At 38.5% G+C, this 25282-nt stretch overlaps 2 protein-coding genes across 2 annotated transcripts in view; one reads left to right on the forward strand and one right to left on the reverse strand.

Annotated features, from left to right (window-relative positions):
- The first annotated feature begins 550 nt into the window (after nt 1–550).
- Nucleotides 551–11352, forward strand: RCVRN (recoverin). The gene is made up of 3 exons (XM_072645098.1): nt 551–931; nt 5316–5427; nt 10268–11352. Exons 1-3 carry the CDS (start codon nt 551–553, stop codon nt 10381–10383), a joined length of 609 nt encoding a protein of 202 aa, XP_072501199.1. The 3' UTR covers nt 10384–11352.
- Nucleotides 11353–16880: 5528 nt separating this feature from the next.
- Nucleotides 16881–25282, reverse strand: part of GLP2R (glucagon like peptide 2 receptor) — a 66626-nt gene continuing 58224 nt past the window's right edge. Inside the window, exon 13 of the mRNA XM_072638125.1 lies at nt 16881–21617. Coding sequence (XP_072494226.1) covers nt 21282–21617 — 336 coding nt within the window. The 3' untranslated portion in view covers nt 16881–21281. The remainder of the gene's footprint in view (nt 21618–25282) is intronic.

The following is a 25282-nucleotide window of genomic DNA, read 5'->3' on the forward strand; positions in this document are numbered from 1 at the left end:
GTGTATATTGGGTCTTGAAGAGTCTAGAAAAGGAACAAGCAAGTGAAATGAAATGATATGAGCAGGGGACTATGAGAGTCCTTGAAAGAAATATAAAGGTTAGGTGAGATACACTTCATGCCCTCATGGACCCTCAAGGATAATATGGAGATGCCACCAGAATATCAAATGGTAAATGGAAAAGGGATGCATGTTTTCTAGATATTGACCAACAAAGGAAACTCATTTGGCAAAGCTTCGCTAAAAGCTCTTTTTCTTTTCTTAAAATAAGAATTAATCTTGATATTCTGAGCTCCTAAGATCATGATAGGAGGGAGAGGGCTCAGAGGACATCATTTCTAAGCCAGAAGAGTTCAGTACTTCCTATTAGTACATGGGGTAGAGAAGTGGCTAAAAGATTAGTAATGACCACAAATCCTTCTAATCCACCACAGGCTTTGTCTTAATTTGAAAACCCTGAACCTTGTGTCGAGTCAGCCTCAGTTCAGAGAGAGGAGGCTAGCTGCCACTTAGCATTTACTACTTGTCTGGTACCCAATCACCCTCACCCATGGGAAACAGCAGAAGTGGCTCCCTATCCAAAGATATCTTGGAGGAGCTGCAGCTAAATACCAAATACAAAGAGGAGGAACTATGTGCCTGGTACCAGTCCTTCCTGAAGGAGTGCCCCAGTGGCAAGATAACCAGACAGGAGTTTGAGAGCATCTACTCCAAATTTTTCCCAGATGCAGACCCGAAGGCCTATGCCCAGCATGTGTTCCGCAGCTTCGATGCAAACAACGATGGGACGTTGGACTTTAAGGAATATATCATTGCGCTCCACATGACCACAGCTGGCAAAACCCAACAGAAACTGGAGTGGGCGTTTTCCCTCTACGACATAGATGGCAATGGTACCATCAGCAAAAATGAAGTACTTGAGATCGTCATGGTATAGTTTATCCTCACTCCCATCATTGGTTGGCTGGGACCCAGTGGAGTCAATGACCTAGAATCACAGAACTTTTACCTTATGGAGCCAGAGCTGGAAGGGACCTTAGAGGTCATCCAGTCCCTCCTTTTACAGAGGAGGAATAAGGTTAGAGAGGAAAAGGGACTTGGCTGGAGCCAGTTAGTTGCAGAGCAGGAACTAAGAACTGAATTTCCTGATTTCCAGGCCAGTGTTTTCTCATTGCAACCATGTCCTTGATCAGGGATAGCTTAGGCAAGGTCTGGGTGGGTTTGTTTCATAGATATATGCTTTTTCTCTATGATCATCATGAATTGATTTAAATGTTATTCTTTATGCTTGTTTCCCAAACTAATTTGGCCTCAGAACTATTTTGAATTAGATATATTAAAGGAAGTCATGAATGTTAATCTAGGATACCAGAGGGTTTGAAATACTCCTGAGGATGAAGGGTAAAATCAAAGAAGAGAAAATTAAGCCTTCTTCCAGCACCCCAAGCTGCTGTTGCTCAGTTGTTTCAGTCATGTCCAACAATCTTAGTGATCCCATTTTGGGGGTTTTCTTGGCAAACATATGGGAGTGGTTGGTCATTTCCTTCTTCAGCTTGTTTTACAGATGAGAAAAGTGAGGCTTGCCCAGGGTTCCATAGCTAATTAAGTGTCTGAGGCCAGATTTGAACTCAGGAAGATGAATCTTCCTTACCTCAGGCCTGGCACTCTATCCACTGTGCTACCTAGCTTCCCAATCCTTGCTACCATAGATAATTTTGCCAAATATACTTTCATATTTAGTATTTTCGAGGGAAAAGTAATGCCAGGAGATAAACTTTCTCATTGACCTCTATTCACATAGCATGCAGAACACAGAAAGAGTGGCTTTTCTAATGTATTAAACACAATCATACTGTAGGTATTTTTCCTATGGTTTTTGAGAAAATATTCCTGATGCAATAGAAGAATTTTCTAGCATTTGGATATTTTTTCTTCAAAATTGCAAATATTACAAACTCAAATTATATAACACACAATGATATTTACATAGATACCATGTCTGAAATGTATAAAACAGCAAACACTAAGACAGGCAGCTCAGATTCTAGTCTCAGCTCTCCTACTTAAAAACCAGCAGTGTGACTTTGCTCCAGTCAATTGTAGGGAAGTGAGGATTGGAGAAGAGTTGAACTGATGACTTTCGGAAGTTCCTTTCAGCTCTGATGTCGTAGGTAGACATCAAAGATAGTCATTTATATCAATAGTGTTTGTAGACTTCTGTAGCATTTGTATTTCCCATTTTTTAGCTTCTTTGAAGTTTTGCACTTTGTCTTTTAATCTTTTCTTCCTTAGTTTCCTCTTCTATAAAATAAGAGGGCTGAACTAGATGGCCTTTGAGGTCCCTTTTAGGTCTAAACCTCTGCTCCTAGGATCTCCCCTCCCCTCTCTTTCCCCCTAGTGACTGGCCTTTTACAAAGATTTTTGCATTCTAATCCTATTCTTATTATGAAGGGAAATGTGGATTTGAGGGAGAGGGCAAGGACTGATTATTTTTTTTAAGTAAATAGTGTTTAATTTTTTCCAATTACATATAAAGACAGTTTTTCAGCATTCATTTTTCATAAGATTTTGAGTTCCAAATTTTTCTTTCCTTCTCCCTCCTCCCCCTTCTCCAAGAAGGCAAGCAATCTGATGTAGGTTACATATGTGCTAATTCTTTGTTTTAAGACTGCACACGCTTCTCTATACATTTCTTTACATTTTTTAAAGCATGAGCTAGAAAATCATCAATAAGCATAAATATTTCCGTAGACAAAGTCTATATACATTTTTCAATTGGATATTCATTTGCAAAATTCTTTTTACCATGCACACAGAATGCTCTTCCTGAGCATTCTCATGAATGGATCACTATAGGCTGCAATGGCTGTGATGGATTTGTATCATCCTTGAGGAAGCATAGAGAGGGTCACATTTTCATATTGACTGTGAGAAAGGGACCAAAGGTAGTCTGTGTTGATTATTTAGCCAGATAGCAGCAGCATCCTCTAGAGATGCCTGTGGGGGGTTAGTCTTATTAGGGTTAGAAGTTTCTTTGAGGGGATATGGGTGCTCCCTAGGGCAAGGGAAGAAAGGAGGTGGAAGGAGATAAGGAAGGGCTACGATGGTGGGTAGAAAGTGTGGAGTAACATTTTAAGTTATAGGATAATAGAAATTACTAATAATACACTAGCAAGAGCGTTGGCCAGAACTAGATATTGGAATACCTTTGTTCTGGTCTTACCTCTGACACTAACTCATTATGTAACTTTCGGAATGCAACTTGCATCCCCAATCTGGGCCTCAGTTTCCTGCTGTGGAAATAAAGATCCCTCTGCTCCCACTATCTATCATGCTATAGTTCTATGATTTTAAGATGGAGTTGGGACCAGAGGAAAACTGGGAAGTTATCCAAAATTCAAATCTCTTCTCTTGGAGAATCTCTGCTCATTTCATTTTGCAGGATCCCTACCTCTTCAAGTCAAATAGAGAAGGATATAGAGGACCTGGGTATTAAAGGCACCAAGACTTGTGCCTTTGTATTTCGCTCTGTCCCTTTTCTCCTCAGTTGTCCAATCAAAGCCATTCTGATTGTTCTTTATTTCCCACACAGGAAATACTAGGATACTTATTGGACCTAGGGGAAGACAAGTCAAATTCTTTCACTTTTTTGAGTTCAGGAGAGGATTTATCACTTTCACAATTTCTCTAGACATAGAGTTAGTATTGCTAAATTCATTGGCAGGCTGGGACGGAGGGTGGGGAGCAAAGGAAGCACTAGAATAGTGCTGGTATCCTATCCTTTTCTCCAAGCCAGGAAGGTTAACCAGTAGCTACCAAGGGCCAAAAGAGAAGTGGGACACATTTGGTTTCATATAATTGTATCCAGGAGGGGCATATACAGGCCTCTAGCCTGCCCCAGGAATAGGTTTAAAAGTTAAAGCAGCCTTAAATGACTCATTGTGACACATTGCTTCCCTGAAAAACACATTCCAGGTCCAAATTTTCCCTGGTGCAAACCATTCCAGTCCAAATTTACCTGGTTGGATAAAGACATTCTGGAATTCTTCTGGAGTTCATAGAAACATAGAAAATATGAATGACAACTGAATGAAAAAGACAATTAGCTTCACCCTCACATTTTATAGAGAAAGAGAATAATGCCCAGAGAGATTACACATTGCAACCACACTGTACTCAGTGTTACACTTTGTCAAAGGATTAAGAGGTGAAGAATAGGGAAATACTGTGTTCAAGCTAGATATTCCTCTTCCTCCCAACCTTAATCCCCACACTGTATGAATTGATGTCCCCAGACATCTGTGGCAGTGTAGTACAATAGCAAGAACTTTTGGTTTAGAGCCAGAAGACCTAAGTTCAAATCCCTACCCTACTCCTTAATATGTGTGTGACCCTAGACAAATTATTCAACGTCTCTGAATCTTATTGTTTTCCTCTATAAAATGAGAGATCATAAAACTCTCTGGAGGCAGTTAGATGGCTCAGTGTATGTGGTGCTGGGCCTGGAATCAGGGAGACTTGAGTTCAAATTCAGCCTCACTAGCTCTGTGACCCTGGGCAAGTCACTTAATCTCTGTTTGCCTTAATCCACTGGAGAAGGAAATGACAAACCATTCCAATATCTGTCCCAAGAAGACCTCATACAGGGTCACAAAGAGTCAAACACAACCAAAAAAATATCTAGACTACTTTTCAGATCTAAGTGCTATGACACTGTGGACAACTTGAGCATAAAGTCAGATGCAATGAAGCAGATAGAAAACCTCCAGTTCACCTAAATGCCCACATCCAGCCTATGCGCTTATTTCTTATTTGTGTTATGACTGGAACCTAATGAAATTTCCACTTAATTGGGTGAAATTGTATTGAGAGTTTCTAGGGAATTAATCTAGTTCTCCATTTGAAAAGTTGTCTTGCTTTCTTTTAATTTGAGGGCCTCCCTGCCAAAGGTACCACTTAGAAAGCCATACCATATCCGAGCTAAGAGGGACATTGGGAATTATCTAAGCCAATCCTCTTATTTTACAGAGGGGGAAACTGAGGCCAGAGAGTTAAAGTGACTTGTCTTACACCACAGAGGAAGTTATTGACTGAGCCAGGACTAGAACCCAGATTGGGCTTGAAGCATGGTGGTCTTCAATTTCCATAAAATCACTTTTGAAACCATTTTTTTTTTTGCCATGAACCCTGTGAGGCCAGCTCTGGTTCTTCATGAGAAAAGCTGTGACTAATGATTAGTCTCGCCCAATTTATACCAGCTTGTTGAATGTGTGACTCTAACTCCTGGTTCTGCTTCCCTGTGTCATTTTGTACAGGCCATTTTCAAAATGATCCATCCTGATGACCTGAAACATCTTCCAGAAGATGAAAACACCCCTGAAAAAAGAACTGACAAGATCTGGTCCTTCTTTGGAAAGAAAGATGATGGTGAAAATAGTTTTTCTACTAGCTTTTCATTTTTCTCAGCCATAGTTATCTCTATGCAATCACAACAGGATTCCATAGGAGATAAAAAGCTGGCTGTTCTTATGGAAGCGGCTTGTATACAATGCTGTGGGAAGGAAGGAGACTTAGACATCCTCATCATGGTATTTCTAGAACTATGAATAGAAATAATGTAATCTGAAAATGCTATGGCCATAGAGGCATATATTCCATGGTTGGATTCTTCATTTACATTTTGGGCACATTTTTCAACATAACATATAACCTCAGTAACTTGAGATGACTGAAAGGAGAGTCAGTTTAAATTAATATCTATGTATTAATAGAATCTTTTTAAGTAATTCAGATTTATCACTTTCAAATCAACTAACAAAAATGTTGTCAGGTCTGAAGTCTACCTTTTGGATTAGATAATCACTTATCGCTTACTCACATAGAAATGAGTATGGATTGGTCTGACATTCTCTTAAATTTGTTGAGGAAGTTTCAATTTGTCTATTTGTTTGCTTCTTTTGTTAATCTTTAACTTTTTTCATAGCTGGGGCAAGGATTAGTTTTCAGCCTAGCACAAGGATTAATTGTCATTAATTTCAGATAAGTGGAGTATAAATAAATGAGGTTTTGTTGTGCTGAGATGCTATTTAGAGAAGCTATTAGAGTTGGTCAACCTACTTCTCCCAACCTACTCTACTTTTTAAACTTACATTCTGAAGGAGAAAAGTAAAACACATTGAGACATCCTAACCATGATCCTCTAACAAACTGTAAAGGCACATCACCATTGTCGGTATCACCACCATTACCACCAACTTCACCATTGCTACTCCACCATCATTACAACCCCAGCAATCCACCACTACCATCACAGCTACCACTACCACCACAACCATCATTGTCACCACTAAATCCATCATCATCCTTCACAATCATTACTACAACTCACCACTACCATCTCTGTAACCACCATCACCACGCTATAAGCATCATTACCACCACTATCTTTACTCCTGCTGCTTCCATCATCATAGTGTCTATCATAATTACCATATCTCCTTTTCATTTCTCTTTTGTTCTATTTATTTTGACATCATCTCCATGTGCTCAGTGCATTCAGATTAATTCATGGTCCCCAAGATTGCCAGTATGGCACTTCAGCCCTGAACAGTGTCTCAGATTCCAAACAACTTAGGACATCCTTCTCTTATCAAAATATACTCATCTTTCCTTTTTGTTAGGACTAATCTGAAAAATAAATCCCAGCTACTGTGAAGTCACTGTAGCAAAAGGATACAATCTGCAATGTGATAGATGGATTAATGTATTTTTCCTCCCAGATAAAATAAATACAGTATAAAGGGTCTTCTGGAGTTCATGCTGTGACCCAAAGAAAAGACTCCAATAGTAGGAACTTCAGTCACTGTGATAGACCCAAAAGACAGATGTTATTGGATAGATGGAAATTTTATCACCTGTAGACTTAGAAATAATTAGGATATTAGAGTTAGGGTGTTAGAAATTATATTATGGATTCCTGCTACATGGTTCAATGGAAAATGTGGATTCAGAGGACCTAGGTTTAATCCTCACTCTTTAGGCCAATCCTTTAACTTCCCTGGGTCTCAGTTTACTCACTATAAGATGAGGAGGTAGGGCTAGATGACCTCTAAATTCCCATTCAGCTCTAAATCACTTGGCATTCCTCTTCACAGTTAATAGATGTTTCTTAGTAGAGCAGGGCTTGACTGGAACCTTTCACATCGTGATATTTGCTGAAAGTTTCATTTTTAAATCTCTGGTCCTCATTTTACAATTAAGAAAACTGAAGTCCAGAGAATTTAAGTGATTTGCCCAAGGTCAAATAGCTATTTAACAGCATAACTGGGACTTGAATCTATTTATTCCATCTTCTTTTCCAAAAATCATAACCAGCTCATCCTAACCCAGGAGAGGTTGTTAGTGATATGGTTGTAAATACTTAACAATCAGCTCTCCATTTAAAATGTGTACATGGAACACTTTTAAGTTTAATCAATATTATGAACATTTTCTTCATCACCTTCTTAAATCTAGATAATGAGCAAAACAATAAATCAAGTCATGAGTTAATAGCTGGGGCAAGCACTAGTTTTTAGCCGAGCACAAGCCCTGATTTGTAGCATTTGCAGATTTCCGATTTGATAATCTTGAGCCAGTATGACTTGGCTCCAGCATAATCCTGGGCTAAAATCACCCAGCATGCTTGTAGCCCAACCGGACAGATGAAAATCCTCCTGGTTAATAGAATATATTTGGAGAGAATTAATATGACACTGATAACTTGTTGGTAAAGTCAAAGCACAGGGCAGGATTGACATGACAAGGCAGAAACTCTATAGGACTGACTTCCCTACTTCCTGAAAAAGACTGGCAGAAGCTCTTCTCTGGAAATGAATGCATGATGGCAGACATATTCAAAAATAAGGACTTGTTGTATAGTGTAGAAGGGTGAAAAGGTCTCCTTATCAAATGAACTAATCCTGAAATCACATAATTTTAGAGTTGGAGGAGATCTTAGCAGCAACCAAGTCCAATCCATTTAAAAAAAAATGAATCCCTGTTAAAACATATGGGGCCAATTGTCATCCTGTTCCTGCTTGAAAACCTCCATTAGGAGGAATCCATTGCCTCCTAAGGGTCGTCCATTCCATTTTTGCATAGTGTTAATTGTTAGGAAGTTTTTCCTGACATTGAGCCTAAATTGGACTCTTTGCAACTCCCCCCATGGTTTCCTGGTTCAGTTATCTGGGGCCAAACAAAAGAAATGTAATACTTTCTCCACATAATAGCCTTTCAAATATTTCTGCAGACAAAGTATCTCTAGTTCATTTAACAGATCATCAAATGGCACAGACTCCTTTCAACATCTCATTTGCCCTCCTCTGGACATTCCTTAACTTACTAATGTATTCCTGTGGTTCCCAGAACTGAACACAACCCTTCAGATGAGCTCTGATCACAGCAGAATTATCACCTCCTTATTCCTCTTATTTCATTATGAAAAGCAATGCCTAACTTATTGCAGCCCAAGATTGGATTTACATTTTGGTCATCACCACACAGTTGGCTCATATCAAGCTTACTGTTCACTAAAGCTTCATATTTTTTTCACACAAAGTGCTCTCTTAATCACATATCTCTCCCTGCCTATCTTGTCCCTGTAAAGACAATTTTGGAACCCACATTTACTCCTATTAAATTTCTTCTTTCTTTGAATCATTCCTACGCTCCAACCTGTCAAGATCTTTTTTTTTTTTTGTATATTAATTCTGCAATCCGGTCAGTGAAAAATATTTATTAAGGATCCTCTCTCTTAGACACTTTGCCAAATGGCTAAATGCTGGATTAGCTATTTTTCTTAACTTTGTGTCACCTGTAAATTTGATAAACATACCTTCTATGCCTTTAAACTTTAAAACTTGAAACCTTATACTTTAGATGTCTCATTTTAAAAAACAGACAGCACAAGGCCAAGCATAGATCCACTGGGCACTCCATTGGACACTTTTTTCCAAGTTGACATTTTTGACATTTCTAAGTTTGATATTTTGAGTGAGTTTTCCTATTTCTCAAGTCTTAGTTGATGAGAGAGGAACCAGTAATTGAATCTGATTGTTCTTTCCAAGTATTGTCTGATATCTTGTGTCCAATAACACCTTTTATCGGTTGTTATTGGCTAGCTACATGGTGCAGTGGATAGAGTGTTGGGCCTAGAGTCAGGAAGTTGTGTTCAGTCAGTTGTGTCCAACTCTTCGTGACTCCATATAGGGTTTTCTTGGCAGAGATACTCAAATGATTTGCCATTTCTTCCACCAGTGGATTATGGCAAACAGAGTGACTTGCCCAGGGTTATACAGTTAGTGTCTCAGGCCAGATTTAAGCTCAGATCTTCCTGACTCCAGGCCCAGCGTTCTATCCACTGAGTTGCCTCCTAGGCAAACAGAGGTTAAGTGACTTGTCCAGTGTTACAAAGCTAGTGTGTGAGTGCAGATTTGAACTCAGGTCTTCCTGACTCCAAGTCCAGTTGTCTATTCACTGAACCATGTAAGCTGCCTCCTTGGGCAAATCACTTAACCTTTGTTTGCCTTAGTTTCTTCAACTAAAATGGGGATAATAAAATTACCTGCCTCACAAAATTGTTGTGAGGATCAAGTGAAATAATCTTTGTAAAATGCTTGACACAGTACCTGGCACATAAGAGGCTCAATATAAATACTTATTTCTTTTTCCCCCTTATCAGGGGGGGAAGTACAACATAGTGAGAAAAACACAGGACTTGCAGTCAGGAGACCTAGCTGCCCCGCTCCAACACTAGGTTCTAAGATCTCAGAGTACAGAGACCACCTTCATATCGTTTGATAGCAGAGGTCTTTGTACACAAAAGTTGTTCAAAAAACATGGAATGAATAAATGAAAAATCAGCCAGAGTCAGGAGCAGTAAGCGTGTCCTGTAGGGTTAGTCAGGAAAGGTCAAGAGTTTGAAAAGTCAGTGAGAATGACAACCGTAGGCAGATAACACGGAAGATGTATTCCCAGGACTGTCTGCCCTGTTCAATTCATTTCTCTAAGTCTCAGTTTTCTCTTCTATAAATCAGGGACCTGCCCTGCTTATTCATCAATTTTCTTTGAATATCAAATGAGATAATATCTATAAAATGCACTGTAACCATATACCCCTAACTATAACTCACATATCAGTGTGAGCTATTATTATCCATTCAAGAGAAGATCCAGAGTTAAGGCCCCAGGCAGTCAAGACTCACTGTGTTGCTTCTTTTTCCCACAGATAAACTTACAGAAAAAGAATTTATTGAAGGCACACTGGCTAATAAGGAAATCCTTCGAATGATCCAGTATGAGCCACAAAAAGTGAAGGAGAAGCTAAAGGATAAAAAGCTCTGATGCCAATTCTCCAGCTGCTCCCCACTCTCTGACCCTGCCCATCGCTACCGCTGTTCCACAATCCCCCTCAAAAAAATTCAGAGAAAGTCTCCCTGTATCTTCATCCTCCCTTTTGGACCATCAGCTTCAGAGGTGAAGGTACCTCACCTGGACCAAACAGCACCACATCTTGCTTGCTGAATCAGGCATCTTTAGTAAATAGCAAACTCCTCTCCTGTGGTATCAGCCTTTCCTGCCCCAACCCCGCCTCTGCCCTTAGGCTTGTCAGTGATAATCCCAGTATTAGGACATAGAGCTCAAAGAGGTATGAAGGTCACCCTCCTATAATCTCCTTTGGGTATACAGTGTCAGCATGTTCCAATAAATGTGAGAGATGATGGGAACCCAGCTGGGCAAAGTCTGACGGTGACTTGGAAATAGAAAATATTTCTTGCCATGAGACTTAAAGTGGCCAAGAGCTTCAGAGTTTGGGACACGGGCTTCTGAGACAAATGGGATTCATAAAAAGAAGTTGTGCTATTCCAACTTCATTATCACTAATGCCAAGGGCTGGTATTGCCTGGTCTTCCTTACCACCCCACACCACATACATATTAGAGTCTTCGTACATTGCAACTTCATTCCTTAGAGAAAGAGTCTGGCTCATTAAGACTTTAGACCTTGACACAAACTTTAAAGATTATCTAGTCTAATCCCCTTTTCTTTACAGATCAGAAAGTTGAGGCCTAGATATTTGTACGAGATAGCAGGTAACAACCAAAATGCCAACCCAAGTCTTTTAACTCCAAATCCAGTGTTCTTTTGACTATGCATTGCTGGGGGCTCATTTAGAAAATATTTATAATCAGATTGCATTCTGTCTTGGGGAGGGGAGAAGGCAGGGAGGGGGAGAAAATTTAGAAGTCAAAATCTTATGGAAGGGAATGTTGAAAACTAAAAATAAATAAATGAAAAAATGAATTTTTCAAAGTTAATTTAAGAAATACTTGTAAATCTAGTCATTTTTATTTTGCAGGTGAGGGAATAAGGCCTAAAGTATTGAGGGGACACATTTTTAAAATTATGTTGATAAGCTGGAAAACACTCAGTGGAAGAGATTCAGGATGGTGAAGGAACAGACATTCATACCATATAAGGAGTCAGGAGACTGAAGGAGAGGAGACTTAGTGGTGACATAATCATAGTAATTGTAAATTATCATTATTGCTAGTATTTGTATAGTGCCTTAAGGTCTATGAAGCACTTAACAAATATCTCATTCTCACAAAACCCTAGGAATTAGGGGCAACTATCACCCCCATTTTACAGATGAGGAAAGTGAAGTAGATAGAGGTTAGGTGATTTGCCCAGGGTCACAGAGCTAGGAAGTGTTTGAGGCTTATTTGAATATATTTTCCTAACTCTTCAGTCCATTGTTCCAACCACCGCACCAACCAGCTGCCTACGGGTCTTTGAACATTTCAAGAACTGTGGTGAAGAGGGATTAGACTTGTTCTAATCATCCCCAGAAAGCAGTACTTGGAGGAGATTTTGGTTCAAAAAAAAAAAACATTTTAATCATTTATTTTGTTTAGTCATTTTTCAGTCATGTCCAACTCTTTTGTGACCCCATTCGGAGTTTTCTTGGCAAGGATACTGGAGTGGTTTTCCATTTCCTTCTCCAGCTCATTTTCTAGATGAAGAAACTGAGGCAAACAGGGTTAAGTGACTTGCCCAAGGTCACACAGCTAAGTGTCTGAGGCTAGGTTTGATTCCAAGCTCAATGCCTTATCCACTGTGCCACCTAGGTGACCATCCTAATAATTACGACTTTCCAAAAGTGGACTGGGCTACCTGGAAAGCACTGGGATACTCCTACTGGAGAGCTTCAAGGAGAAACTAAATGACTCCTTTGAGGAGTCATTTGCAAAGAGGGGGTGTCTTATTCAACCACAGGGTGGACTAGAGGCTGAGGTTGCTTCTGACCCTGAAATTTAATGATTCTCTGGTGAAGGGATCTACCTTTTAACTCTCATCTAATGACAAGCAAGGTTCAGGGTTAGGACCAAGATCTTCAAGCCCAGCATTCTCTTTACTCCATTATGTCTGACTCAGGAGAGGTCCTTGCCATTCGTGCACCATTCTCTTCTTTAACTGTAGGCATTCTGATGAGTCTCTTGTTTGCAATGAGCTGTCATCACCACTAACATCATTCCAAAGAGTTTTCTGTTTGTAGGTGATTCTATGCTAGTCAGTCAGGAACCGAAACAAAAAACCATAAAAATATCTGACTTCAACATGGCCCTTTACATCAAGACAGGTGCATAGTTTCTGAAGTACTATCCTCACAACAAGCCTGGGCGGCAAGTGATGCAAGTACTTTTACTCTTATTTTATAGGTAAGGAAACTTATTCTCAGAAATGAAGTGACTCCCCAACAAAGGTTACACGGTCAGCAAATAGCAGGGCAGGAACCCTACCCCAGGTCACCAGTCTCCAAATCTCTCCACACTATTGGTAGAGATTAATGAACTAATTAACCCAATCTGACAGGACAGAGCCCTGAGAGAATGGGCTATACAATGGATGGTCTGGAGTTTAACATCAAAGGGGTAGGATAAGAAGGACTGGGAAAAAATAATTTCCTTTGTCACACAATTTTACCTAAAGTATATGATTCAAACCATAGATCATAAACAGGGTTGGAAGAAGTATAAGAATTATCTTGTTCAATTCTCTCATTGTAAAAAGATAAAAAAAAAAAAAACAAACCCTGAGAATTAGAGAAGGATGTGAGTTATCCAAAGGCATATAGCCAGTTGACAATAGAGGTGGGACTAGAACCTAAAATAGGATCTATATTTGCCAGGTGACCTAGATTTGAATCCCACCTTTCCTATCTACTATCTTATGTGATCTCAGTCAGTTACCTTTCCTCTCTGAGACTCAACTTTCTCACCTACCAAAGGAAGGCGATTGGATTTCTAAGGTTCTTTCCATTTTTAAATCATATGACCCTAAAATTCAGATCCCTCAATTCCCAACCCAGACCTCTTTCCACTCCACTATGTTGCCTACTATGAACTAACTTGGATTCTAAAGAGGCAACACTGGAGACTGAAAACTAGATGGTATAAACTTCACTGTGAGCCATGAAGAGTGTTAAAGACTATTTAATAACACAGCAGGTTTTGGGGATACATATGATGTAGCAGGGATGCTGGGGGCTAATACTGCCTACCATTTCAGAACTGCACAATGACACCTGTGTGCAGCAGTCCTCCCAGAATAAAGCATCCTTTAATGACAACATTAGCCTAGACATAGGCTTTGGTGAGTTCTAATCTAGTCACTGAGTGATCAGTGAGAGTGGCAGCTAAGGAATGCTATTTCAGGTACTAGCCTTTCTTTCATGGGTAGATTAGGAGTAAGCCTAGGCTGAAGGAAGATCCATATTCTAGGTTCACACGCCTGGCCACTTGAGAGTGATAGAGGTGTTGCCTGGGCTCTAGCTCACCCCTGGGGTAACCCAGGAGAGACAGAAATCCTCCTTCATACCCCATCCTCGCATTTCCACCCCGATATAAAGAGACAGAGAGGCCTCAATGGGAGAAGAAAGGGAAAGAAGAAATTCCCTTTACTGAGGAGTGCCAGTCCTTTATTAGGTCATTCTATGCTATTTCTACCTTTAATTACAAAATTTCTCAAAACAAAGTTGGTCACTGGAATGCAACCTCTTTCTAGGACCATAGGATCACAGAGTTAAAGCTAGAAAAAATCTTAGAGGTTATTGTATTGATAATGCATTTTTGCTTATTGTTAATATAATTTTTTGCTTAATTTGAAGATCTTTCCCATCCATTAATAGGCCCATGTGACCTGCTTAAATCAGATGGAAGCCTAAGTCACTTGTACTGGAAAGAGCTTGCTGAACAGGCAGAACAGGAAGAGGCAAAGCTGGAGCAGAGCTGAGAGGAAATTGGTCAGAGCAGTCAGAATTGCGGTGGAGAGAAAAGCAGGCAGCTGGCTAGTGTGAGTGAGTGCGTCTATGATTTTGTTTAAGGGAGCTGGTTTGTGGTCTGTTAAAGGGAGGTGGTTTGAGGGAAGCCAAACAGAGAGAAGGCTTGGGGACAGTGTTGCCCTCTGCATTGTTATTGTGTATAGATTTCTTTTTTACTATGATGGATTTGTCTTTGTGATGTTGGGATTTGGCTTTTTGCTATCTGAATAAATGTTTCATGTGGAGAGTCGGTTGTATTTTGTGATTCAGAACTGTGTGGGCATATTCATAGCAGTCATAGGTGTTGTGAATATCACATTGGCACTACAGTTATGGAGCCCAGCTTGCTCAATTGGCAAATGAGAAAGCTGAGACCCTGAGAGAATAAGTGACTTGTCCACTCACATAACTGAATCTGAGGCAGAATTTGAACCCAGATCTTCCTTACTCTAACTCAGAACTTTATTCACTACAACACTATCCTCTCATTCTTCATCAATGCACTACTACAATACCATTAAGTGATATAAACCCTCTGGACAGAACCCTTCCCACCCCCAACTTCAATTCCTGAGACCATCCATGCTAGCTAGCTTCCCTTTCACTCTCATTGTACTAAATTATTCCCATTTCCCTAGTCTCAACATTCTTGAATTTGACTTCTATCTATAAAGCCAAACTATGTGAAAATAATTACAGGTTTCATGGAATTCAGGGGATGATAGCTAGGAGGGATCTTCAAAACCATCTCATCCAACTTCCTTATTTTATATAAGTAGAAATATAGGCTCAGCCAGAGAAGGGAAGTGATTTTCCTAAAGTTACTAGCAGGGTTGTATTAGAACCAACTCAAACTAACTCATAGGAGTCAGTTCTTAAATGTTTCAGTGTGAGCATTTACACCTTGGAGATCAGCAAATGCTTTTAATCATAGCTTAACTTTTTCTGTTGTTGTTGATGGTGTAGAATTAAGAAAATAATGGGGGAAATGTTAATAGTGCAGATTAAAGCAGTGCTATGAATATATTTTTTTCCCCTAGAGAGTCATTTGTTATATGGTTACCTGTATACCCCTGAGGGATCCAAGTCTCTGCACTCCTGGTTCATAGTTCTCTTCCATGACACCACATTGCTTTCCTCTTGTACTCTCATATAAATATAAGAGTAGTCTTATAATATCTTCACTTTATGTGCTACTTGTTTCTGTTTGCAATACCACCATTGCTGCTACTTCTACATATGCACAAATCAAGGGAAAGTCAAATCCTGAGTCTAGAAGGCATTCAGGGTGCAGCACTTGAATCTCTTCCAAGCACTCTGACTGTTATTTTTCAACTTGGTAATGGTACATATGATCCCAAAATCTTATGAACAAATTTTGTGACTCCTCTGTCTTCACTTGAGAGGCATTATCTACCTTCTTCTGGCTTATGAGAGAAATGATTATTAAAAAGGAATTAGTATTGGGGGGATCCAGTTTTCTCTCCCTTCCTATTTCATTTGTTGTTTGCCTTTCATTCTGGAAGAGGATGTCTTGTAAGTGAATTAGATTTAAGTGAAGCAGGTCTGTGTAAAGTCACAGTTACTCTCTCCTCTGGAGTCATCTGGAACCAGTAGCAAGATATAGATCAGGATAACTGGGTTTCCTCATTTAAAGACTAAATCAAAGTAACCTCTAAAGGACAGGGTTAATGATGAAATTGCACTAATATTCTCCTTAATATTGGACAGGATCCCACCATATATGAAAGCTTAGTTCTGAATGAAGGGTAAAGCCCATCTTATATAGGTGAATTCCAGCCCATTGTTCTTCCACTATCATGTAAGTGGTCTAGGTGGAGGATAGATCCTTTTGTACAGATTGCTGGAGGCAGAATGATCTGAGTGTGGAGATGAGTCACTTCGTCCTCCAGCCTCTCATTAGAATAAGTCCACCTCTGGTTATAATAGCCATTCTCTCATTAATTGCTAACCAGTTAGAGTTGATTTCTGACTGTTGGGAACACCCACTGCTCCAAGGGTATTAAAATATTCAATGGCTCCCAAGATACATCTTTGGTTTATGAGTGACCTCATTTTTTCATTATTTGCTAGTCATAATGAATAAATTGATTATTAATTACCCAGAAATTATGTCTCAGACTTTTCATTCATCACACTTAGACCCAATGCAGGTTCTGGTTATCCCTATGTAAACAGGATGCTGATTTGGGAGATGAACAAATGTTCATGTATTCCAAATCCCTTCCCTACCACTTCCTTTGTATTCCTGAACTTCTCACTTCCATATTACTATAAGCTCAGGGAGATGAAACTAACTTTCTTTTTAACAAATCTTGTTTTGCATCAAAATTTTCAGAAATATGGTCCTCATCATCTTCTTCCTCCTTGGAATTAACTTTTAAGAAACTCGGCAGAAAATTCTTACTTTTTTCTTGTGTTTAAAAACCAAGTTTATTAACAAATAAAATGTTCTCCATGCATATGGAACACACAAGAACTAACAAACTCTTTGTTGGCCTATGGAGTATAAGTATAGCTATGTCAGGGTATAAGAAATTGAGTAGCTGATCCAACCTACTAAACAAAGAAACCCCCCCAAAAGCTTAAAAACCCTGAGTCTCCTTGTCAGAATAAGACTGACAATAAAGGCTCTCTTCTTTTTCCTTTTTTTTTCTCACTAAAAAAGTACTATCTGTAATGTGGGATAGTTCTCTGGGAGGAAGGGGGAGTTATAGTGTGGAAAAGTACAGTGATACAAAATACATTAATAAAAAACCTATTTCTAAAAAATAAGTTGATGTTAATCGGTTATCAGTGATGTTAGATAATTATTGTTGATGAGATTGGGGACACTGAAAAGGGAAATTAACCCCTTGGTGTTATCATTAGAATGCTGAAGTGGAGATTTTGCCAATGGAAATGAGAATTGGGTTAATGATCTTCAGAGTCTCAATGACTTGACTATATATATTTTTTTACAAGAGTTTGGTTAATCTTTTAAAAAATTTTCAGTGAGGAGGAGGTAGGTGAAATGGAGAAATGTTCCTCTTTCTCTCCAAAAAGAGAGCAGAACAGAAAAAGGAAAAGAAGGAATCACAGAAAAGTAGTACAGCCTTAAAAGTTACAGGCTGAATTTATTTATTTAAAAAGTAAGCTTTATGTGCATGTGCAATCCCCTCCATTTGTTCTATAATGTATGTGGAAATGTATGGTTTTATATTGTATTTATTAAGTTCAGGATAAAAATAAAATGTAAAAAATGAATTCAAAATATATCATGAGGTTCCCTTGAGCATTAACCTCACAGTTCATCAGCCTCCTCACACCCAAGGATTGATAACTTCAATCTATCCTAGGGCTAACTATCTCGGATATCACCACCATCTATGTTAACTTTTTAAAAAAATCCCCATCTCCTCTCCTCCCATCTCTCACTTTACCCCATTCTTCCTAAACTTATTCATCTTCACTTTCACCTCCAGTCCTACTCTGTTCTGCAAATCCAGGACTTTTGCTCTGGCCTCACTTTCCTATTTTCTTATTTCAATTATTCATTGTTCTCTACTCCTGTGTTTTTGTTTTTATCTCCTACCACTGTTCCCACCCTACCAAGTCTTGAATCACTCCCATCAAAATTCATCACTGTTTCTATGCTTAATATCTACTAAAAAGTCATGCTATCTAATCATTAATAGTCCTTTCTTTTTGCACAGCAATCCTTTTATACTTTCTCAACTGACTTTTTCTCATAATACCCACAAGAGCTGTTCTAAACCATCTCTTCTTTCTCAAATCCATCTATACAACTCCAACTTCTGATACTGAGAAAATAAAGACTCCATTATGACCCTCTATCACTTGTATAATTTTGGGCAAGGAATTTAACCTTTTGTTGCCTCAATTTCCTCATTAATAAAATAAAGAGATTAGATTAGGTGGTCTTTAAACTCTCTTCTAGTCCTAAATCTATGATCCTATGAAAATCAAGACCATCCATCTTAAATTTAGATTTATCATACCATTATCCTTCAAAATGTCTTTGTATCAATGGTTCTTAACTTGGACTCCACATCAGGAATCCATGGATATGGGGTCTATGAACTTTGATGGGCAAAATACATGATCAGTTTCACAAACCTTTGATTTCCTTTGTAGTTCTTTGTATTTTGTTTTATGCATTTAAAAACATTATTCTGGGAAGGGAATCATAAGTTTCGACAGATTACTAAGGTTACATGAAACAAAAAAAATGGTTAAGAATCCTTGCTTTACACTTTCACCTATCTTTACCTCTCTTGATATGTTGCAAGTTCTCACCAGGAACTTGCTTCTTTGATCATTCTCCTTCACCTTTTCCACTTGAATATTTTCACTTTCTGACACCTCCCCTGCTGCCTATAAGAATTCCTAAGTTTTTCCCATCTTTATAAGTCTTCATACTGGTCTGTCATCTCCTCAAGCTATCATAATGTAATCTCTCCTCCCTTTCACTCTCAAGTTTCTAGGAAGAATTGTCTGTTCTCCTTGCCTCCACTTCTCACCACCCTCTCACTCCTTAACTCTTAATTAATCAGGCTTCTAATGTCTCTGCCCTGTTCAAACAATTCTCTCTATAGTTACCAACAGTCTCAAAATTCTAAAGTCAATTGGCCTTTTTTCCCTCGTCTTCCTTGATTGTCAATATATCCTAACAAAGAATAGATAAAATCAAGTGCAAGTCAATTACTGGCATATCACAAATTAGGGGTATGTTGAGTGATTAATTTGAGACCAAGAAGAAGGTAATTTTTCAGTTCCACTGGTTCTCTCCTTAAGCTGAATGAACACATTACAGAAGATTATGTATAGTAACAAAGCAGCTTTTGCATTCTGTTTATCTGCCATTTCAGTTTATTTCTTCTAAAAACCCCTTAGGGGTCCCAGTGCTCTGTAGAACATCCTCTTTACCTCCTTTTAGAAAAGTAAACTGAGGTCCACTGAAATTATTTAATCAAGGCCACACAATTAACAGTAGACTCAAGACCAGAACTTCTACATCCAAATAACCTTCATCTCCTTCAAAGTAGTCACCTTAAAACAGTGTATGTATCCCAACCTGATTGCCACTACTCATTTGGAGCTACTTTCAAAACCTGACATGCATTTCTTTTAATTTCTTCAGGAGTGACATATTTTTATCCTTTGAGTGTGGATGTGATTTTTGAAAATTGTCAAAAAATCACTTGATGCCTAAGTCTGTTGAACAGGGTGAGTGATAAGTTGGGTAAATCAGTGTTAGTCCAATACAAGGCATGAGTAAAGAATAATAAGACCATGTTTGGTAGAGATGGGAGTGGAGAAGGAATCAAAAACCGACTAAAATTCCCAAAGAGTAATTCTAGTAATATTTTGAGCAATGGCAATTATCATTAGAATAATTTCACTATGACTTTTAAAAAGTGAGCTTCACACAGATATACAGGTTGTGGTTCAAGCTTTAACCTAATTATTTTGTAGCCATACTTGAGAAACATCCTAATGTTTCCTAATGAAACATCCTAATGAATCTTCTCCTACTATTCAGATATGCAATTCCAAGAAATGAGAGGAACCAAGATTTTAATCCAGGGAAAAAGCCAAAAATTGTGAGCAGGGGGAGATAATTTCGCAAAAATGTTTTTTGCTCTTCACATCCCTGTAACATATATTCTGAATTATGAAAAAAATAGCAAACTGGATTCACAACTGTCCAAATGTCTGGAATGGATGAGCTAAGGCATATATGTCTGCTGGTTGGGCTGCCTAGTCAAGGTGGAATTTGAACTCAGACCTATTGACTCCATGTCCACAATATTGATTTTTTGAAGAGACTTTGTAAGTGAGAAACCCAAAGCAATGTTGTTTGATAATTTAATGGAAGGGCCAAAACAAAATGAACATTTGGATCTTTTAGAATATATCATGCGTCACTAGCCTAAAGTCTGTGAACTTTAAAATATAGATAGATAGATTGATTGATAGATAAATAGATAATATGTCCATATAATTGGTTCCCCCTTTTAATACTATGTGGTTTATTTTATGTGCTTAAAACTGTTATTCTCAGGAGTCCATAGGCTTCATTAAACTGCCAAAAGGGTCCATGAAACAAAAAAAGTTAAGAGCCTCTGTTCATGACTTCTCTTTTACTGATTTCTTGTTAGTTTCTCATGGAAGATGAATGTGTTTTCTTCCCTAGAAAAGTTGGCAGCCAAGTGGAATTTGGGATCTAAAAGGATCAGTTGTGAAATCTGGAGAGTTGGAGGTGCAGACAGAGTTTGTGAATCATAAGCTGGAGACTGAAGAAGAAAAAATGGCAGGAAATTCTCTCTCTCTCTCTCTCTCTCTCTCTCTCTCTCTCTTCATCCTCCTTCCCATCCACCCCATCTTTCCCTTCTCTCTCTTCTCATGTCTTTCCTTCTCCTTCTTTAAGTAACCAGGTTGCTACTTGTAGGAATAAACAAAGGGGGTACAATTAACAAGAAAATTCTTTGTATCCATATTACATATTCATATTTTCATATTCAAAGTTTTCTTTTCTTATTGACACATCAACCTTGAATTCCAGGCCATGGCTCATTTTCCACTGTTCATGTCTAAAGAGTATGCAATCAGGATGTAGTCCTATACGGATAGAAAATGCCGGGGTTATGTGGATATGAGCAAAACTATGTCTGTAAAATACATGGGGACTTTTTGAAGATAAATGCATAAATACAAAGCATTAATTATGATTATGAGGGACAGTAATACTGTACTATATTTGGCAGCCCTAGTTTCTTCTTTTCCATCTTCCTTTTTCCTGTCTTAGAAGTTCAGTCTCAAACCTTAGGAAAGTGAGGGAAGGGAGAATGGATGAGGAAGAGATCTCCTTCAAACCTCTCTTCTGCAAAGGTCTCTAAATTTCACTCTCCTCCAGAATTTCTTCTGTGGTGTCAATGATGGTGAAGTCACCCTCACTGCTCTCAGACAGGCTGCTCCTGACAAGAGCCACTTTACCTCGGTGTGGCTGAGAGTTGAAAGTCCCTTGGTCCCTTCCAGACAAATGTGGAAGCTGCCCACGCCTGTCAGGCCTGTATTCTCCTGGTCCCTGATTCCACCCAAAGTGCTGGCTCGTCTTACTCTTGGAATGTTTCCCAAAGTACTTGAAGTTTCTCTCTAAAATACAGCTTACACAACTGATGTGATGGGCAAGCAGGAAACGAATCCAGTGCTTCCGCAGTTCAGCTTTTACCTGTTGGGGAGAGAAACGGGATAAAGGCATGGTGATGGTTTCAGTTATTGTTCCCATTTAACAACTATTGGTCACAGTTTTTATGTAGGCACTGTGTGCCTCCTATCTAGCAAGACTGGTCAGGTAGGCAGCATGATACTGCTGAAAACTGGAATCAGTACCGAGATTTGAGTTCTGGCCCTCCCCTTACTAAAGTGTCTTGGTCAAGGCATTTACTTCTTTTCTCTAAGCCTTAGTGTTAAAATCCATAAAACAGGGATAATAATTTAGACTTTGGCTACCTTATAGAATTGTTGCATAGAAGAAATAAAATGACAAATGAGAGATACTTCATAAATTTTTGATGCTGTAACTATGCTCAAAATTCTTTCGAGGGCTTCCAATGTTGTATCATTTCAGTCATATCTGACTCTTTATGACCCCATTTGAGTTTTTTTGGCAAAGATAGTGGAGTGATTTGCTATTTACTTTTCCAGATCACTTTACAGATGAAGAAACTGAAGCAAACAGGGTTAAGTGACTTGCCTAGAGTCATAAAGCTAGTAAGTATCTGAGGCCAGATTTGAACTCAGGAAGATGAGTCTTCTTGGCTTTGGGCCCACCATTCTATCTATTGCACCACCTAGATGCTTGATTATAGTACTTAGTAATTCCCAGGTCATCCTCTCCTCCAAAGACTAACTGGTCACAACCCTGCTTAGCTTCTGAAATCAGATGAGATTGGGCATGTACAGAGTGGTATGGTCATAGAAAAATGCTGTGTTCCTGCCAAACTGGATTTTTTCTGACTCCTGATAAGATCCTACATTTTCTCACCTCCATGCCTTCATTCATGAGGCTCCTTATGCCTGGAATAGCCTCCCTCTCCTTTTTTAGCAGTTGAATTTCTTTTCAACTATTAAAGCCAATTCAAATATCACTCCTTTAATGACACTTTTCCAGATTCCCCTAGTTAATAATGACCTTTTTCCTCTCAGTCTCCACATAGCACTTGCTTGTGTAACTCCAAATTACTTAATATGGAATAGTGTGTATTATAGTTATCTAAGTGATCTGAAATTATCTTTAATGCTTAGCCTTCACCCTGCACACACACACACACACACACACACACACACACACACACACACTGTATGATGCATTATATTCTACACACAGTGGGAGCTTAATAAACATTTGTTGGTGAAAGCATGAATGGATGAATAAATAAAGAAATGAAAGATATTAGTAAGCTTCCATAGTTCTAAACTTCTCCTAGGTTAAAAGTACTTAACTCTTGAGCCACACATCTCAGTTGATTGGAAGATTGTTAGTGCCATTTTTTAGGATATGATTCCTATCTGAACTAGTTAGTCTCCAATAGATAAGAGCTCTGTCCCACACACAGATTACACATGTAGTCATCTCATATGTGCTAATACGTACAAAAGGGAATAAACAAAATAACATGAGTGAAACCTTACTACTGGAAAAAACAAACTAACTCAGAATGTAGAAATTGTATAGGAGGAAGGAAGCGTTTCTTTGTCACTTACATGCCTAGGGAAGGTTTCCTGAAAGAGCTTCTTGGAAAGATTTCAGAAAGGTTTCATAATGGGTGTGTGTTGGCAAATAAAAGAGTGGGAAGTAACTGTAGAATAATAAAGCACAGGGTTTGGGATTAAGTAACTGTGTTCAAATCTTTCCTCTGTCCCTAGGTATGTGGCCTCAGCAAGTACATTCACTTTTGGGGACTCTTTCCTCCTCTGTAAAAATGAGAATGATTTGAGGAATGCCTTCCCACTTTCAAGGTTATCAGGAAGAATTAAGTGTTCTTTTTAAAAATATCCTAAGAAAAGTATCAAAGGTTTTTTGTTTTTTGGGTTTTTTTAGTAAAAGGATGTGAAAAGGCCAAGGACCATCCTAACTTGTGCCAAGAGACTGGAAAGCTGAAGAAGGTAGGTAGAATGTAGGAATCAGAAAGTAGAAGTATGTGATGCAGAGAAGAAAGGGCAGAAGAACCACTGAAGAATTAGAAATACATAATGCATGTCTGGTTCTGGTGACAGGGAATGGAGGAGTGGCGAGCTAGATTTCTGAGGAGAAAGCAGTTACTTGTCCACCAAGAACTAATAATGTGAATTCATGGATATAATCAAAAGGAAGATTATCTAACAAGGATGAGAGAAAGATGAAATGAGTAGTAGTAGGAGTTGATGACTCTTTGGTGTGGGCTACTGATGGAGATATTTGTTAATCTGATATTAACAATAGAAAGATCTGCCAATTTCCTACGGCATATATCCAGAATATAATGGAAAACCTCATGAGATTTACCAGATTTAGTCACCAATATCCCTTTGTGTTCATTAACATGGAGAAAAATTATACTCCTAAAAGGAATTTATAACAATTCCTAAAGATTATGATGTTTTGCAGAAGTAACAATACCTTATGCACACAGAAAGAATCCAACCATAGAGAGTTACAATGGGAATAGAGAAGACTGAGATTCACCTTCAGAAGATACTGAAGCAAAGAAACCTCTCCAACCCCAAAGAGTAATGTCAAATGGTCACCTGCCTCAAAAGAATTCATAGAACTTGCTACAAAAATGTGCATACCCTTTGACCCAGCAATATCGCTACTAGGACTATATCCCCAAGAGATCATAAAAATGGGAAAGGGTCCCACATGTACAAAAATATTTATAGCAGCACTCTATGTAGTTGCCAAAAACTGAAAGTCAAGGGGATGTCCATCAATTGGGGAATGGCTGAATAAATTATGGTATATGAATGTAATGGAGTACTATTGTGCCATAAGAAATGATGAACAAGAAGACTTCAGAGAGGCCTGGAAGGACTTATATGACCTGATGCTGAGTGAAAGGAGCAGAACCAGGAGAACTTTGTGCACAGCAACGACCACAGTGTGCGAGAGTTTTTTCTGGTAGACTTGGAATTTTGTAATAACGCAAAAACTTCTTATAAAAAAAAAAATCCCAAAGGTGGTTCTCAAGGCAAAATGCCTTCCACACTCAGAGAAAGAAATATGGAAGTCATTCACAAAATGTAGCAGATCATGTCTGTGTATGTGTATGTGTTTGTGTATCATGTTTTGATTTGTTATATGATTTCTTTCATTTATTTTAGTCTGACTACATAGCATGACTATAGTGAAAATATACTCAATAGGAAAGTATATGTAGAACCTATACAGAATTGTATGCAGTCGTGGGGAGGGAGGGGGGTAGTGGGGGGTAGGTATGGGGGGGATAAAATCTCAGTTGTATGGCAGTGATTGTTAAACATTAAAAAATAATAATAAAAAAAGAATTCATAGAACTTTAAAAAGAATTTAAAAATCAAATGAGAGAGATTGAGGAAAAAAATTTAAAAAAGAAACAATCCAAGAAAAACAAGATTATGAAAAGAAAATCAATCAATTAGAAAAGGAGATCCAGAACCTTAAGGAAGAAAAGAACTTGAAAATCCAAATTGGGCAAGGAGAAGTCAGTGAAGTTATGAGAGACTGAGAAATAATAAAATAAAATATAAAGAATGAAAAAATAGATGAGAATGTGAAACCTCTCATAAGAAAAACAACGGATCTGGAGAACGGATCAAGAAGACAAAACATAAGAACAATTGGGCTACTTGAAAGCTACAATAAAAAAAAAGAGT

The sequence above is a fragment of the Notamacropus eugenii genome, chromosome 2 (genome assembly GCF_028372415.1).
Source record: "Notamacropus eugenii isolate mMacEug1 chromosome 2, mMacEug1.pri_v2, whole genome shotgun sequence".
NCBI classification, from domain to species: Eukaryota; Metazoa; Chordata; class Mammalia; order Diprotodontia; family Macropodidae; genus Notamacropus; species Notamacropus eugenii.